The following is a 16,307-nucleotide window of genomic DNA, read 5'->3' as shown; positions in this document are numbered from 1 at the left end:
TGCAGCTCAGTCCGCTCAGTTCCGCAGTCGCTGTCGCTGTCTCTGTCTCTGTCTCTGCACAGCCCGGCGGCGCGCGCGCACACAGAGAAACAGAGACACAGACAGACAGACAGAGAGAGAGAGAGAGAGAGAGAGAGAGAGAGAGAGAAATGGAAGTGAAGAACAAAAACAGACACAGAACAAAACCCTGAAGTTTCTTCTTGTCTTTATTATCTGAGATCTCTTAATAATTCATAGTACTTAAAATTCGTGTTCGCGAATGCGAATGTTATTCAAACATTCTTATGCTTGTTTTTCCTCTCCCCTTTTTTTTTAAGGTTTTCTTTTGTTTTGTTTTTTCCCCTTTTTTTAGGTCTATTTACCTCGTAATAAATCGTTAATCCAAAAGTATGGTATTTACCATTTCTTCGAGGGTGTTTACCATACGTGAATGATTGAAACATTCTCGAATGCGAATGTACGTATGGTTTATACTATGAGATTCTCTTTATCTCTTATGAGAATAAGAATGAATGAATGAATGTTAAGTGGGTTCAATGTTGTACATACTGTATAACAATCGGCAACGGTTCGGTTCGGTTTGAGAGGGTCAAAACCGAACCGATTAAAAATTTTGAAACCTAAATTGTACTGAACCACAAAACCGTTAAAACCGAACCATTAAATATTTTTTAAACCGTTAAAACCGCGGTTTCGTGGTTCGGTTTCAGTTTTCAACTTAGGTCAAATTTTAAATTTATAATATTTCATTTTTAAAATTTTTTTAAATTTTACAGATGTTCCTAAAATGTGAGAATAAGGTCTAAAAATGAAAAGTTCTAAATAAAAAATAAAAAATTGTTCAACCATTTAAACTGCGGTTTCTGATTGTTGAAACCGAACCGTTTTAAAAAACCTAAACCTGAACCAAACCGTTGTCGATTGTTAGTTGTACAACAAATGAGTTTTTGTTTTTAAGTTATGGCCCCCCATACCTTCCAATCAATACGATGATCAGGGCCAATGATGAGGTGGTCAATGTTTTGTGACACACATTGAGGCGATTCGGCAATGGTGATGATGATGATGATGACGACGATTGATGATGATGATTGATGGTGATGGATGATGATGATGATTGATGATGATTGATGATTGATGATTGATGGTGATGACCAAAAATGAGCTCACGTACATTGACCCAATCAAATGATGAAGGGGGTGGGTGACACATGATTTGAATAAGGCGCCGAACCAAAACACACATATTTTTAGACTTCCTCATATGGGACAACAACCTAGAAACTTCCAACAATGAGAGTTCCCAAGAGGACTAATTGCCTTTCAATCGTCTAACATGTCTTTGCGTTCTTGCTTGTGATGTCAAACTATACAAACACATTTTGCATCTCCCAAACATGTCATATGCCTTTGTAGCTCAATAAATGAAACACTATCTCAAAATGTGATGGAACTAGCACAACATTGAGTTTTGGAAAGATCCATTGGAAAGTGATTCTAGAGACCCCCAAGACGGTAAAGCATAAAGTGAATGGTATGTGGCGGCAAGTGATATTGACTATAGAGGTGGCAGTAGTTGCAACAACATCCGGGGTAGCAACAATAGTGTCGCTCCAAGGAAGTGTGTCAGTGGTAACTCCAACTACAGGGTCAACAACTAGGTTGACGAGGCCTTTCCTCAATTTAGAGGAAAGCACAAGGAACCCCTAGCTCAAAGCTTTCAAGGGAGCTTTCCTCAGAAGCTTTGAGCTTGGGGTCCCTTGTGCTTTGAGGAATGTTTTAATTCCTTGATTTGGGGAAGTGAAACCTTGAAGCATGGAATTGTTTTTCTCAACATTTCAAAGGAGCCAAATTGGTTGAACGTTGGCCTTGGTTGGTGTGTCCAATTTTAACTCCCTTCGTCCAAAAATCAATCTTTCACTCGTAACTTTCTACTCAAAGCTCAGATTTGCATTATGAAAATCCCCTCTTGGCCCTCACAATGACCTCTTCATGTTGGTTTCATGAATCATTTGGTGTGAAATTCAAGAATCTATCTTTTGTCGAATTTGCAACATTGTGATTGGGTTTTCAAGCCCAAACATCCCTTGTGATCCTTGTGTGATTGTGATTTAAACAAGACATTAGGATTACCATAATCAATTTTTGTAGGTATTAAAATTCCATATTACAACAAAAATCTTAGGATAATAAAAGAATACAAACAAGGTATAATACTCTATTACATGACTGTCTAAAACGACAATAAGTAAGATAGAGATATTTTAGGAATAGAAAGAAAGCTTCAGGGGGAGATCCTTGAGTTTTGGTTTAGTGGACCCACAAGTGACAACTTCATTGTCAGTCTTGAATGCCCTCTTGATTTGGAATCCTAAGCTTGAGTAAAATTCCAACAATGTTTTTGCATAGTACCCAAATGGCAATCCCTGACAATGAGCTCTCTTGTACCTTTTATAGGCTTCTGGATCTCCTACTACAAGTGAGGAAAATATTGATGATCACCACATTCACCAATTCACATTGCCTTCATTTGACCCACTAAAGTCCATATATTGCCCAAACCGTTGACCTTTTTGTTTTGAAGATAAGCTCTTTTTAATTGAGATGCATCCTTTTGTTACCTTAACCTCTTTTTTAAACCTAGAGTTTTGATGTTTTTCTTCCTATGAGCATGCCACATCATTACATCGTGTTTCCAATGGACAATACCCCAACCATAACTTGTTGAGGTTATAAGCTCAAACACACATCTTATAGCATTGTCCTCAAGTTTCTTCCCCTTTCTTCTCCATTAAGTATTGCCCTCACTTCACTTGAGATACCCTCATCTCGTTCTGGTTTCACTTGCGAATATATCCTCATTCCCACCTAAAAATCAAGACATAACCTTCCATGATTTTCACCACATTTGCAAGAGGAATATAGTGTTGCCATGTAGTCATTCATTGATTTGTTGCATTATTAGGTGTGGATTAGGACATCATTTTTGCTAGTTGAGAACCATTTATAACATGAGGTTTCTTGCATAGGTCCCAATAATAAAGTTCTTACAAAACAAATTCTTTAGAAAGTTTATTTGTTTGGCTTTTCCAATTTCAATGTTTATAAAATCTAAAACAAACGTTTAATTCTTTTGGACGAGACTTGCATATGTTTAACCATGTGAATGGCTAGAAAACAATAATACCTTATGATTTACAACACCATAGATTGAATTAGATCTTCAAGTTTGACATGTTCAAAACCTTCTCTTCTTTACTTTTTACCTACAAGGAAACTTTCATTGCTGCTAATGATTAATCAAATCACAAATATTAGTGATGCAAAATTCTAGCATGTAATTCGATTATGAATGTCATTATGAAAATAACACAAAGACGAAAAAACCACCACATTCAAGATTTGACACTTAGTTGGTTTGCTTACTCATCTATACCATACTTGCCCTTTTCACAACAACAAAAAAGACAAAACAGTTACAGTTGATATTATTAGTGCATGTTGCCAGGGCTGTTCCCATTGTAAACATCATCATGATTGCACATCCCCAACTGATATTATCAGTGTGTGTTACCAGGGCTGTTTTCAGGCACAATATCATTATGACTGAGGCAAGAATAGAGAAATTATCAAACAAATGCATGCACGATGTCCTCAAATGGCCTTTATTTTCTTGACCTTGTACAACAAGGGTCTTGAGAAATAACCCTTTGATCATGTTAATACATTCAATGGTAATTAATACCTCAAAAAGAAAAATCTCATCTACTTGAGCAAGAAAAATGGATTAAAGTTCTCCACTAACAAGCACTTCTGAGAGCTTTGCAGGGAATCTGATCCAAGGTCGATACTAATTTGCGATTCACATTGCGTAATGATCTTAAAGAGAAGGTTAAAAATCAACGGGTTTGCAATGAATGACCTTGCAATCTCCACCACACCAACCAATTCTGTAATTAGTTGTTTATCTAAGTCAATGGATTCAATACCCGTATTAGGTAACCCGACAAATGTGTAGACCCCCAATAGAAGGGGATATAAAGTCCTGAACACATCTGGATGGTTGGTAAGACCCCCCAACCACAGCAACCTATTTTCCAAATCAACCACCCTTTCCACAAAGGGCCTCAAATGGGTGAGAAATTTCCTCCTCCAATAACGAATAAATGCAGGAATTTCAGATAAATGAGAATCTCCATTCTTACTTTCTAGCGTTGTTTCTCTAGGTCTATCCATATTATTTAAGATACTGCTGAGATGCAAACAACATAGTTGTGTGAATAAAAGCTTCTCTTCATGATGATTATCAATCTCCTTATCAAAGAGCCTTCGAACCAAATCACAATCATCTTGCATAAAACTTGTATCGGAAATGTCTTTCCAAACCCAATTTACAAGGCAATCCAAATAAAGCACTGAATAACCCATGTGAAGAGTCAAGTAATCGAAGCTTAGATGAATGACCCTTTCCACTTGGACAGGCACAAAATCGAAGAAAGAAGAATCTGACTTTTTATCTACTGCTGAAGAGACAATATGCAGAACCTCGCTGGAAAGTCTGTCTCGTAAAGCCAAGTCCTCGTCTTCTAAGAGTTTGATACAAACCAACCATACATCCAACACTAAGTGGATAATCCATTCGTTCACACCAGAAGTTAATACTCGAGTATGATCTCTTGCCACCCACACAATCTGCACAAGAATATTAGAGGCTATTATAGCCTTGGATGCAGCTCGTCGCAACATAACAAGTTCATTTGGCATGCTGTGTATTTGAATAACCTTGAGTAAGAACTGTAGTGCTTCCTTTGCAAAACTACAATCCTGAGTTGAGTTCAACCCATTAACAGTTTCTGAAGCATGTAGCTCATGCAAGAGTAGAACAATCTGTCGGGTACAAAGTCCTAGACAGCAAATAACCACCTCTTTTGTTTTCACATGCTTCGTGGTATGATACAGATGTTTAAACAATCCCCATATTTCGTACACGGAAGCTTTATTGCCATTACGAGCACATAAATTATCCACGTTATTGGGTTGGGTCCCCTTCACCTTCATTTCAAATGTTGAGAATGTGAAGTAATTCAGCAATGCATATCGGAGGCATCTGGGATGTGTCTCAGTCTTCAAGCATTCAATCACCAATGGTAACACACTGGATGCCGTCCATTCAATCCTTTGCATTGCAACACTATTCGCATCATTCATGGTATAATTTGATTCCAAAAAATAAAAAAATCTCTTTAGAACCTTTAGAGCCCCTAGTCGTATCTCATACATACTATCAAAGATACAATCCCTTAGCTTATCTAAGATTTGATCATCATTCACCCTCCATTCTTGGCGCTCAGAACAAGGCCACCACATGAGAGCTTCTGTGAAATATATCCAACAAGCCTTGTTTCTTAGGGATACTAGTGTGGAATCCCATGTACTCTGGTTCAAAACAGAGTCATGTGGATTATCAAGGATCTGTGCACTTGTCTTAATAAGAATATCCCACAAAACGTATTCTGATCCACATGAGTTCTCAATTTTTGCTAAACTCTGAAGCACTTCCAAAAATGCAACACCCACCATGGGACAACGGAAAATCCATCTCTTGTCAATTTTCATTATAATTGGAGATAGAACAGAAACCACCTTATTTCTCAGCACCGAATTTGGTGGCAAGGTAACACAATTCTCTGTTAATAGCGAGTGGATTTGCAAAAGCACTCCATGGATAGTATTATAAGAGGGTGGCCTAGGAGGAGAGGCTTGAATGTCATCAAGGTCTTTCGGATGATCCGATAAGGTGTTAAAAATATATGAATTCTTCATGCTCCCCTGAGATCCACTACGTGATTGCATAGGCAAGAAGCTCGCAAGCTCATGCAATACACATGGCAACATATCAGATTCCACGAGAGGAGCCAGTGCTCGGGATGCTAAGATTCGAACTTTCATATTAGATTGCATGGCACATCTACAAACATATGGCATGAAGGCTGAAGGGCTGAGCCAGTCACCAGTGCCACTGTTAATATTTGATGGTTTAAGTCGTGAAAGGATTATTAAGACCGGGGCTAAGCTTGGATGAAGAGTCCTCTTTAGACTTGTCCTTGGCGGTTGTATACAATCAAAGATGTCACTGAGCTCTGATGTAGCATTCTGAAGCTCTTTCAGAAGGAATGAGTGCAACAATGGGTACCTTCACATACAAAAAAAATAGCCATTGGTGTGAGTGACAAAGTAGCAAATACCAAGGAAAGCATAATACAAGAATATGACATCTACCTGTGAAAAAATTCAAATCCTGTGATAGCACGTCGAGAGGATTCATAGGTCTGAGTATTCAGAAAGCCCACCATACGACGCAACAAGGCAGTAAATGCTAGTATTGCCGCATTCCTCACCTCCCAATGATGACAAGAAAACGCTCGAATTGCAAGGCTTAAGCTTTCAGCACAAAACCCCGAGGAATCAGTGGAAAGATTAGTGTCATTGAAGCTCACCCTCATCGTATTAAATGCATGAACAGTCGGAACGACACCCTCATCCCGTGACTTCAACATAAGTGGTGATTTGCTAATCTCCTTATTTGTGGCAGTTTCAAGTTCAGTGAATTCATGAGGAAGGTCTTTAGTCTGAGTTCTAATACACTCTACTTCACATCTTGCAAGGAAAGACTTGACCAAATCCAGCAACCACCTCATTGCAACAAATAGAAGCTTTTTCGGGGCACCTTCAGGTTCTGCCAAGAAAAGGGCAAGGAATGCAGCGGGTATTCCTGCAGATCTTCGTAAGAGGTCATCCACAGTCTGACCCTTTGCAGCTGTCCTGTCCATCAACTGCTGAAGCCACAGATCAGGCATCTTGTTGAGTCTACATCATCACAAAAGAAGTATTACACACAAAACATAAGACAAAATTAATATGCAACATCTGTGAATTTATTATTATTTACAAATCAGGACAAATGTATGAAAATCCAATATGGGAAAGATAAAAGAAGCATGAGAAAAAATTGGATAATGAAAAAAACAATGTATACAAAATTATGAAAGAATCAATATGGAAAATATTAACGAGTATCAGTGAAGTTTCTCAGTTTGGGATATGTCGATAAATCGGTTCCAAACGATGAAAAATCCAATATGGAAAAGATAAAAGAAGCATGAGAAAAAATTGGATAATGAAAAAAACAATGTATATGAAAAGATCAACATGGAAAATATAAACAAACATTCGTGAAGTTTCTCAGTTTGGGATATGTAAATAGATCGGTTCCAAATGATGGAAAATTCAATATGGGAAAGATAAAAAAAGCATGTGAAAATTTTGGATAATGAAATATATATATATACAAAATCAACATGGAAGATATAAACGAACTTATTGAAGTTTCTCAGTTTGGGATATGTCGATAAATCAGTTCCAAATGATGGACGATTATATACATATGTACACATGTGTGTCATTGAGTCATAGGGTCGAATCTCCGGGAGGTTTGCAACCTACTTTCGGGAGTCTTTTTCCAAAAGATGGTCGTATTTTGCTTTGTGTCTGTGTGTGTGTAGGTTTGTACATGTTTTGAATATGTGCATGCATCCATTTGTTTTCACGTGTGTGAAAGGTTAAGCAGGAAAAGGTTAAGCAGGAGCCAAGCAAGCAGCCAAATAGAGAAGCCTGAGGCACTCATCTTCATAAATATCCTCATCACATTATTTTTCTTTAACATCACATAAATAGACAGGTTGCTTGTTTGGCTATTTTTTATTTAATTAAGTGTTGCAAAGTGTTGACGGCCTTTTGGGTTGAAGTAAGATTTGGGGTATTTTCCGTTCTCAAATTTGATTTGGACAGTATGCAAAACAAGCAAATAAGGAATTGGATATGAAAATTATATACGAAATAAGATTTTAAACATTATAAATACATACAAACATATGAAAATTTTGATATAAAAGACAATATAAACATATGAAAAAACTGAACAAAAAGCATATACAACCATATGAAAATTTAATACAATAACTGTCTACAAAGACATGAAAAAATCAATAAGAAAAATATACACAAACATAAGAAAACATGGTATGGAAACTATAAATAAATGTATGAAGATTTTGATATGAAAGGTATATAGATACATATTATGAAAAGTTTATACAAAGATACAAAAGATCATATGATCATATGAAAAGTGATACAAAATGTAGCTAACAAAGTATGAAAATAATTGATATTAAAAGAATATAGAAACAATATGAAAAAATCAACAGGGAAAGTATATACACAAACAATGGAAAAAAAACTATATGAAAAGCATATGGAAACAATGACAATAAAATTACATCAAAGATACAAAAAAATGAAAATAAAACTATGCCAAAAGAATATATAAAAATATGAAAATCTGATATGGAAAGCATAAAAAACCTACATGAAATATTTGTTATGTAAAGTATAGACAGACCATGAAACTTGATATGTAAAGTATATACAAACATATGAAAAACATTTATACGACAAATATATGCAAACATCTGAAGTAAATAGATTGGACTGCATGACATACCTAGCATCTTCTGAGCATAAAAGCCGATTACATAGAGCAACGAACCCTGCCCTGGTTTTATCAATAGCACCATTGTGCTTCATAGATAATAGCACTTGCAGGAAGTGGCCACCAATGAGTTCAAGTTGCTTGAGATCCAGCATGCTCAGTGAACACATCTGTCCCTCCATGTCTACAGTATCACATCCTGGCAAAGGTACTTTCCTAGTGACTGTTCCCAAAAGAAGACTCACCTGTCAATTGGCAAATAAGAAACCTCAAAATCTACAACTATGTGAGAGAAAAGAAGAGCATTAAGGATCTATGGTTACTCACTTCTTTCATAGCAAGCCAGCAGCCAACCATAATAGCTTGTTCTGAAGGTGCTAAAAACCCAACCTCTTCATCCTCCACTTGTTCAGATGTCATGTCAGCCAAATCATCCATGCTGATTTCGCCTTCATCCTCTAGAAAACTGTGGAGATCAACATTGAAGGGTTTTGTTCTAGGAATGCCTCCTGGCATGTCAAGTGCATCTGCTGAGACGACCCATAGAGCTATGGATGTCACACGTGTCAGCAAGCAAAGTAGTCTGTCTAAAGCTTTCCGCAATTCAGAAGCTCCAACAATCAAAGCATTGGACTTCCAATCAAGCTCATCGATTGTATACCTATAAGAAAGCAGTGCACCATGGACAAAACTGTGCCTACAAGCCTTTATAAGGTTCTTTTCCCCTTCAATAATTCCCCATTCCAGCCAATCATTCAAGGATTGCACATATGCACTTACAGCAGCGCCCACATCATGTGATCTCTCTTTGCTGAGGTAGTTGGAACTTATTGCCAACGGCTCTGGATGCAATTTAAGAGTCCAGCCCAGCTCAACAACATACTTTTGAAAGATTAAACGCAAAACCAATGCTCCAGCATCACTCTCCCTCACACGGGGACTATTAACCAGACCTATTGCCCATTTCAAAACTTTTTCCACTTCATTCACACTCTCTAATCCAGGTAAAGGAGTGGGATATGCAAGTAAGATTTTGAATGCTCCTTCTCTCAACTTGTCCCAACTGTCCACTATAGCGCCTATCAAGACTATGGTTGCATCAGCTGACAAGAAACTAACAGTACCAGGGAATGTGGAATTCGCTGCTTCAGTCAAGCTCCAGCTATCAATCATAGCTCCCATGAGCTCCATGGCCATGCTTTTACGCTCATAGGGAGCAGATGGGTAAATAGAGACAATGAGGGTTTGACAAAACCATTGCATAAACGTCTGCATTTCTTTCAAACTAGCAGGCATGCTACAAGTGAATTCATCACCAGGAATATTTTCATGCAAATCTATCTTCTGAGCTTTGGCTTTCACAGCCTCAGTTTTAACTTGCCTGTCAATTGAGGTTCGAACACGCACGAAAAACCTTCTGAAAAGGCTGGTCCATTTCATGCGGAAAGAAGTTGAAGAGCAACGCATATTAAGAGGGACAGAGATCTGCAACAGAGAAAGCTCTAATGAAGAGGGCATAGACGCTGTTCTAGGGTTCAGACACAGAGCTTCTGCTGCATCAGTTCTTAATGAATCCTCACTATGAGTAACAGCTATCTCCAAAAGCGCCAATGGTATCTTAAAGAACGTTTTTTTAATCGATACACATGCCATCACATTGTTACGATCATAGGGTCCTTGAATGTGGTTTCCATCCAGCTCAGAGCAACATACATCACCATCCATAAGGGATTCCATTCTTGCAACTTTCAAAAGTCCGATCATCAGAGCTACCCTCTGATTTGTTGTCAAACGTTCGGGAAGACCAACAACACCTTCTAGATCATGCCAAGTTACCATATCCTCTTCCTCTTTAGGCACAGTGCTCTCTAGAGCAAAGGCTAGCATCGGAAAAATAGCATCACTATCTATTTGCAAGATAGCCGGAAGGGCATATGTATTTAGGTTCGCCCTTAGTTTACTGTTTCCAGAGACAATTCCTGATATGATCGGGGGCAAGCTAAGACGGCGAAAAGTAACATTTCCTTCCATCACTCCTTCTGAACTCCAGCAATCCTCTCGAAGACGTTCAAAGAAAGTTTTGAGAAATGTGCATGCTGAACAGCAAATGTCATCATCGACCATTGCATTGATCGACTCAAAAAGCAAGCTAGGACAAGTATTAAGAATCAATTGAGCACCCAGTCGTGAAGTTAACGATGCAAGAGGTACATACCTACCTTTACGATGACCACCTGCCATCATTAACTCTTTTAACATAGCATTTAGGAACTCTTTGCTTTTCTCATTTTGAGAAACATTAATCTCTGGTTTTTTATATGGAATATCCATGATTTTACCATCCAAGCATGTGCATTGAATATCAACCAGCAAGTCAAATACAACCTGTATTTGTTTCACTGTCTGGTTTAATGGATCCTCCCAGTAATTCCATACAATTTGCAGTATCCGATCCACAATGGCAGTTGGTATTGAGCTATAAGGTGCAACAGAATAGCCAAGGCTGCAAGCAGTAGATATCAGTTCTTCCATAGCAAAGGAAGTTATTTTCTGGTTGATAGACGTCTTGATTTGCTGAAGACAAATCTGCAAAGCTGTGACTGAATGAAATTTGAAATGACTATCACCAGAACTCTCACAAAAATTACAAAGGGAAGGTAAGATCCCATTATATAAAATATTCCATGGCATGAACACATTAACTTCTTCAGGTTTCATTGTTTGATCATCAACCAAACATATCAGATTAAAGTTCAAAGAAGAGCGAGGGACAGCTGTCAGAATTCCTCTAAAGAAGCAAAGTCTACCAAATTCAGTGAATTTACTAACTTCATGAGCTAAAGTAGTTCCTCGAGTTTGATTGATGGAAATATCAACCTTGGCCAAACAATCTCGACCATATGCTAATCCTTCTGCGGACAACACTGCAAAATTCTCCAAGGATGTGGTAAACAAAGAATTAGCAAGAATGAGAGCTAGCTTCGAATCGTTAATTTCGAGCTGAGCAGCTGCACATAGCCCTACTCCAGCTGCCACTGAACAATCCCTTGACAAATAGCCTGTCTGAAGCACATCTAAAATCACATCCAATGCAGCATTATATGCTGAAACCTCTACACTATCAACATGCAGAGAATTGTGCATTTCTTCAGATAACATGCCCATTTCAACTTTTTTTCCTCTTGTATAAGGCACGACAAGCCTGTCAGAATAGTACTGAAGAATATAATACAAGCATGACATAGCCCCTTGGCATTCTTCAATGGCCACCGGGTTCGGCCGGCCTCCTTCTCTAGACTCCTTCAAGAGTGATTTCACACCATGGCATAAGGCTATGGCTATGGTCTTAGAGAAGTTTTTTATCAAGTCCTTAAGAATCCCTGGCTTGGGCATATTCATTATCGAAGACCCAATTGAAGCTAATACAAATCTTCGTGATTTCGGCCCAGAGAGACCATATTCTCGGATACACAGACCAAAAGCTTCGAATATATAATCTTCCCAATCTCTGGGTAGAGAAGCTAGACACGAGAGGATGCTACGATGCAAGGGTACTGCATTCTCTAGAAACAATATCTCAACAAGAAGATTAAAGGCTATACCCGCAAGAATTTCTACCTGGGGAACACTATTTCCATTGTTTTCTGAGAAGGAACCCTCCTCAAGAACACCATTTACATTCTTTTCGGAGAAGGAACTCTCGTCAAGGGCACTATTCATATTTTTGTTCAACAAAGACCCGTCTTCAAGATCGTTATTTTCAATATTTTCGGAGAAGGAATGATCTCCAAGAACACTAGTTCCATACTTCTGCAAGAAGGATCCCTCCTCAATAACACTATTTCCATTCTTATTTGCCAGGGAATCCTCTTTGAAGATATTATTTTCATTCTTCATTGAGAAGGGACCCTCCTCAAGAACACTATTTACATTCTTCTTTGAGAAAACTCTCTCACCACCATAGCCATCATTATTAACCTTAGGAATTATAGAGCATATATGCAGATTTCGTAGGATGTCGAGAAAGGACGCAATAACCTTCTTCATTTCTGACACTTGTGAATGAGTAGAGGTGAGCTGAACCATATCCATAACTGCAGAGAGGAACTTTCTGAGGGAGGGTGCGTTCTTCCCATGGGTTTCCTGTATGTCGAGAAGCATTCGAAGGAGAGAAGACGGCAATCGGACGGCGTCGTAGCTCCATTTGTGCCTCCTCTGCATAGCTCTCCACTTGGATGAGGAAGTGGCCATAGCCAGGGAAGAAGAAGAAGAAGAATACTAAGAAGAAGAATTAACTCTAAGAAGAAGAAGAAGCTCCTCCTTCTTAATTCTTAGTTCTTCTTCTTCTTCTTCTTCTTCCAAGAAGTTACTCTGCAGCACAGAGTATTATGGTATCTGCCTCTCTCTCTCTCTCTCTCTCTCTCTCTCTCTCTCTCTCACACACACACACACACACATCTCTCTCTCTCTCTCTCTCTCTCTCTCTCTCTCACACACACACACACACACACAATTTCCTACATGAGGTTTGAAGTAAAAACCCCAAGAAGAAGAAGAAGAAGAAGAAGCTTTTGGTGCTTGATTTCTGCTTTTCTTTACTTGGGGGAGTGTCCCTGTGGAGAGCCCCAGGCAGAGCAGAGCGAGAGAGCGAGAGAGCGAGCCGATGGGCACATCGTCCACCCACACCTACCCATCTCTTCCTCGGTGAAAGTTGTTGCCGATAGCATGGGGCTTTTTGTGATGCCTTTGTGATGATGTTGTAGAGTTTAAGAGTGATTAAGGTTAAGCATTAATTAGCCAAACCCTAATCACTCTACCTCTTGAATAAGATGAACATAGAAGAAAGCTTTCCTTTATACTCATCTTGTTTACATATGTGCTTAACTGTGGTAATCTATTGAGAGAGAGCGAGAGAGAGAGAGTTAGCGTGAGAGACAATGAGTGTGAGAACTATTGAGATTAGTGTCGCGACACTAGAGGCTTGAGAGTGATTGCCATCTACTCTCGCATGATTTGACAGTAACAGGGTAAACAAAGGTCTGGATCATTTGACTACCAATTATTGACGTGGAGGTAAAACTCCGCCGATGCATAGAAGTTCTTTCAATGTCATGTACATAGAAGCCTTACTGAAACACATCAAGGAATTTAGTTCAAAGATAAAATGGTTTGATTAAGAATCTCATGAACCTCAAAAGGAAAATGATAAAAAAACATTTGAATGTGTCAAAAGACTTATTCAAAGAATGAGACGAATATAGGAAGTTACTAAACAATTTTTCCAAAACACAAGAAAAAGCACATGCATGTGCTAAATTTTACGGGAATCTAAAGGGAAAATGTTAAGGGCATGATCATAACCCGATCATAATTTATATCGTGGTAAGTTGTACTGTGGTATTCTACACACAAGGATAAAGTATGAGAGTTGATCGAGAGTGTAAAGAAGGAAGGATTACTTTTAATCTTTTGAATTGAGACGACCCATAAGGGCCAAGTGTGAAATTGCATGGGGGCCTTAGGCTTGGCTGTAAATATGAGGCCTAGCTATCCTCATTTGACATATTATTCGTGTACGTTGAGATTGTGATCTTATGACGAGCGCGCACTAGTATCAAGTATGACTCAATGCCATGGTGGTGGTATGGTACGCTATTCAAGGCTCGACTTTGTCTCAATCCCGTCGCTCGAGGGTGGTCATGGATCAATAACCTTCATTTTATCTCTTTCTCTTTACTATCTATCATCTATTTCCTTATTTTATGCTTACATTAGAAATAATCTCTCATAATGCCGACCTAGAAAAGCCCTTCATTATCGAGACAGATGTGTTTGATTTTGCACTAGGAAGTATCTTGTCACAGATTAGAGATGGCAGGTAGTTATATCCAATTGTTTTCCATTTTCACAATTTTGAAGCTGCAAAGGTCAAATATGAGATTCATGACAAAGAGCTCCTCGCCACTATAGACTCATTCAAACAATGGAGACATCTATTGGAGGGTTCTCCCCACCAAATGATTGTTTACAATGATCATAAGAACCTCATATACTTTCAAAATGCAAGTCTTACGCCAAGCTCGTTGGGTACAATTTTTGATGTGTTTCGACTTCATTATCACATATCGCCCAGGAGTACAACAAGAAAAGGCAGATAGATGCTCTTTCACGACGATCTTATTTGGTGCCACAACCATGAGAACTCACATTTTATCATCAAAATCATGTCATCTTGGAGCTTGATCGGTCACAACTATTGGTGTTTAATGCCTCCAAAGCACGCTGTTGCGTTGTTACGCGCGAGCGTGGGGAACGAGGCGGGACCACGGGGGCCTTGGACCGAGAAATAACCGAATGAGAAGAGGGGAAGGAAAGTACTGATGTACTTCACACGCGCACATGCACACATATTCACAGGAGTTGCAACTAACTTTGAACAATGGAGACAGAATGAATGTATATGTATATATAAATCAAGAGGGTTACAACCAGCAAGCCGACAAGTGATAGGCCCCGACGCCTGCATGCACACACACAAAATGCGAGATGGAGACTCTGCCAGAAGCACTCGAGCATTTCGCGGAGCAGAGTCAGCCTCCCGAAAACCTGCACAGAACGACTATGGAAACGATAGAGGAGAAGAGCTTGGTTTCAGTCTGGCAGCACTTCGTCCTCCACAAAACGCGATCCCCCCCTTTTTACAATACCTCTCCCTCTTTTATAGCCCAAGGAGGGAGGCCGTTACCACCCGTTACATCATGTTTATTCCCTGTCCTTTCGGACAGGGATACGCCTCGATTTTCTCCCTAGTGAATGCGTGCTACCTAGGATTTCACCTCAGCCGACTTGTACCTATCTACGTACTATACAACAAAACTTGTGCCCACGTGTAAGGGCCAGTTTACGCACGTTATACCCGGTTTCTGCCTAGGGACGGTTTTCTCCACAACATCCGCCCCCACCTAACCACGCATCCACCGGTATGCGCCAAAATTAGACTCTTGTCGGAGAAGACCGGCCCACGCTTATCCTTCGTCTTCCGGATCGTCATCCGTTCCGAGCCGGTCATTGTCGCCATCCAGGTCGTCAAGGTCCGGTTCAGCCTCGTGCCGCTTTTCGAATGCTTTGATCCTTTTCCCCACCACCGGCACTGCCATCCTTGTCCCGTCGAGCTCCGCGAGATGGTAGGTCCCATTGTCGTTGGCACTTGTCACCACATAAGGCCCGAACCACCTTCTTGCAAACTTACGCATCGCCTTGTGCTGATTGTTGAGGTTGTTGTCGTACACCAGCACCAAATCACCTTCCTTGATCTTCCTCGGCCTCAGTCGGTGAATATAGTCGAACTAACCTTGGTTCTTTTCTCGTGCTGTACGCAGCCTTTCCTTCGCCTGCTCCACGTCTTCCGGTCTTCACTCGAGTTGCCGGATCCTTGCTGCCAACAACTCTTCTCGGCTCATCTCGTCCTTCCAGTCCATCGCGGCCCACGAAGTGATCGTTTTCTCTGCCGACATGATCAGCTTCTACCCGTACATCAGCTCCGTTGGCATGAAACCCGTCACCGAACTGTGCGCAGTTCAATCCACCCATAGTGTGTAGGGAAAGAGCCGCAATCAATTCCCAACCTGTCCTTCGCATGCACGTACTAATGCCTTCACAATGGGCCCGTGACCACGCTCTACCTTCCCGTTGGCCTCTGGATTGTACGCCGTAGTGAGGGAGAGTTTGACCCCTAGTCGGTCAAACAGCTCTTCAG

At 39.8% G+C, this 16,307-nt stretch overlaps 1 protein-coding gene across 1 annotated transcript; it reads right to left on the bottom strand.

Moving 5' to 3' along the window:
- Positions 1-3,607: 3,607 nt before the first annotated feature.
- Positions 3,608-12,860, bottom strand: LOC147862373 (thyroid adenoma-associated-like protein). Its single transcript, XM_087322961.1, has 4 exons — positions 8,879-12,860; positions 8,564-8,796; positions 6,280-6,867; positions 3,608-6,193 (listed from the first exon to the last, which is right to left on the bottom strand). Exons 1-4 carry the CDS (start codon positions 12,800-12,802, stop codon positions 3,766-3,768), a joined length of 7,173 nt encoding a protein of 2,390 aa, XP_087179087.1. The 5' UTR covers positions 12,803-12,860; the 3' UTR covers positions 3,608-3,765.
- Positions 12,861-16,307: the final 3,447 nt, after the last annotated feature.

The sequence above is a fragment of the Azolla caroliniana genome, unplaced genomic scaffold, assembly GCF_043228905.1.
Source record: "Azolla caroliniana isolate FFs.n. ecotype wild unplaced genomic scaffold, voAzoCaro1.0.p SCAF_7, whole genome shotgun sequence".
Lineage (NCBI taxonomy): Eukaryota > Viridiplantae > Streptophyta > Polypodiopsida > Salviniales > Salviniaceae > Azolla > Azolla caroliniana.
Note: the sequence above shows the minus strand (reverse complement) of the source record. Positions and strands in the feature narration are given on the sequence as shown.

Coding starts and splice junctions, on each gene's coding strand:
- LOC147862373 (XM_087322961.1), bottom strand. CDS start 12,802: ATGGCCACTTCCTCATCCAAGTGGAGAGCTATGCAGAGGAGGCACAAA. Junction 6,868..8,563: donor TTATGCTCAGAAGATGCTAG/GTATGTCATGCA, acceptor GTGATGATGTAG/ACTCAACAAGATGCCTGATC. Junction 6,194..6,279: donor GGATTTGAATTTTTTCACAG/GTAGATGTCATA, acceptor TTGTATGTGAAG/GTACCCATTGTTGCACTCAT.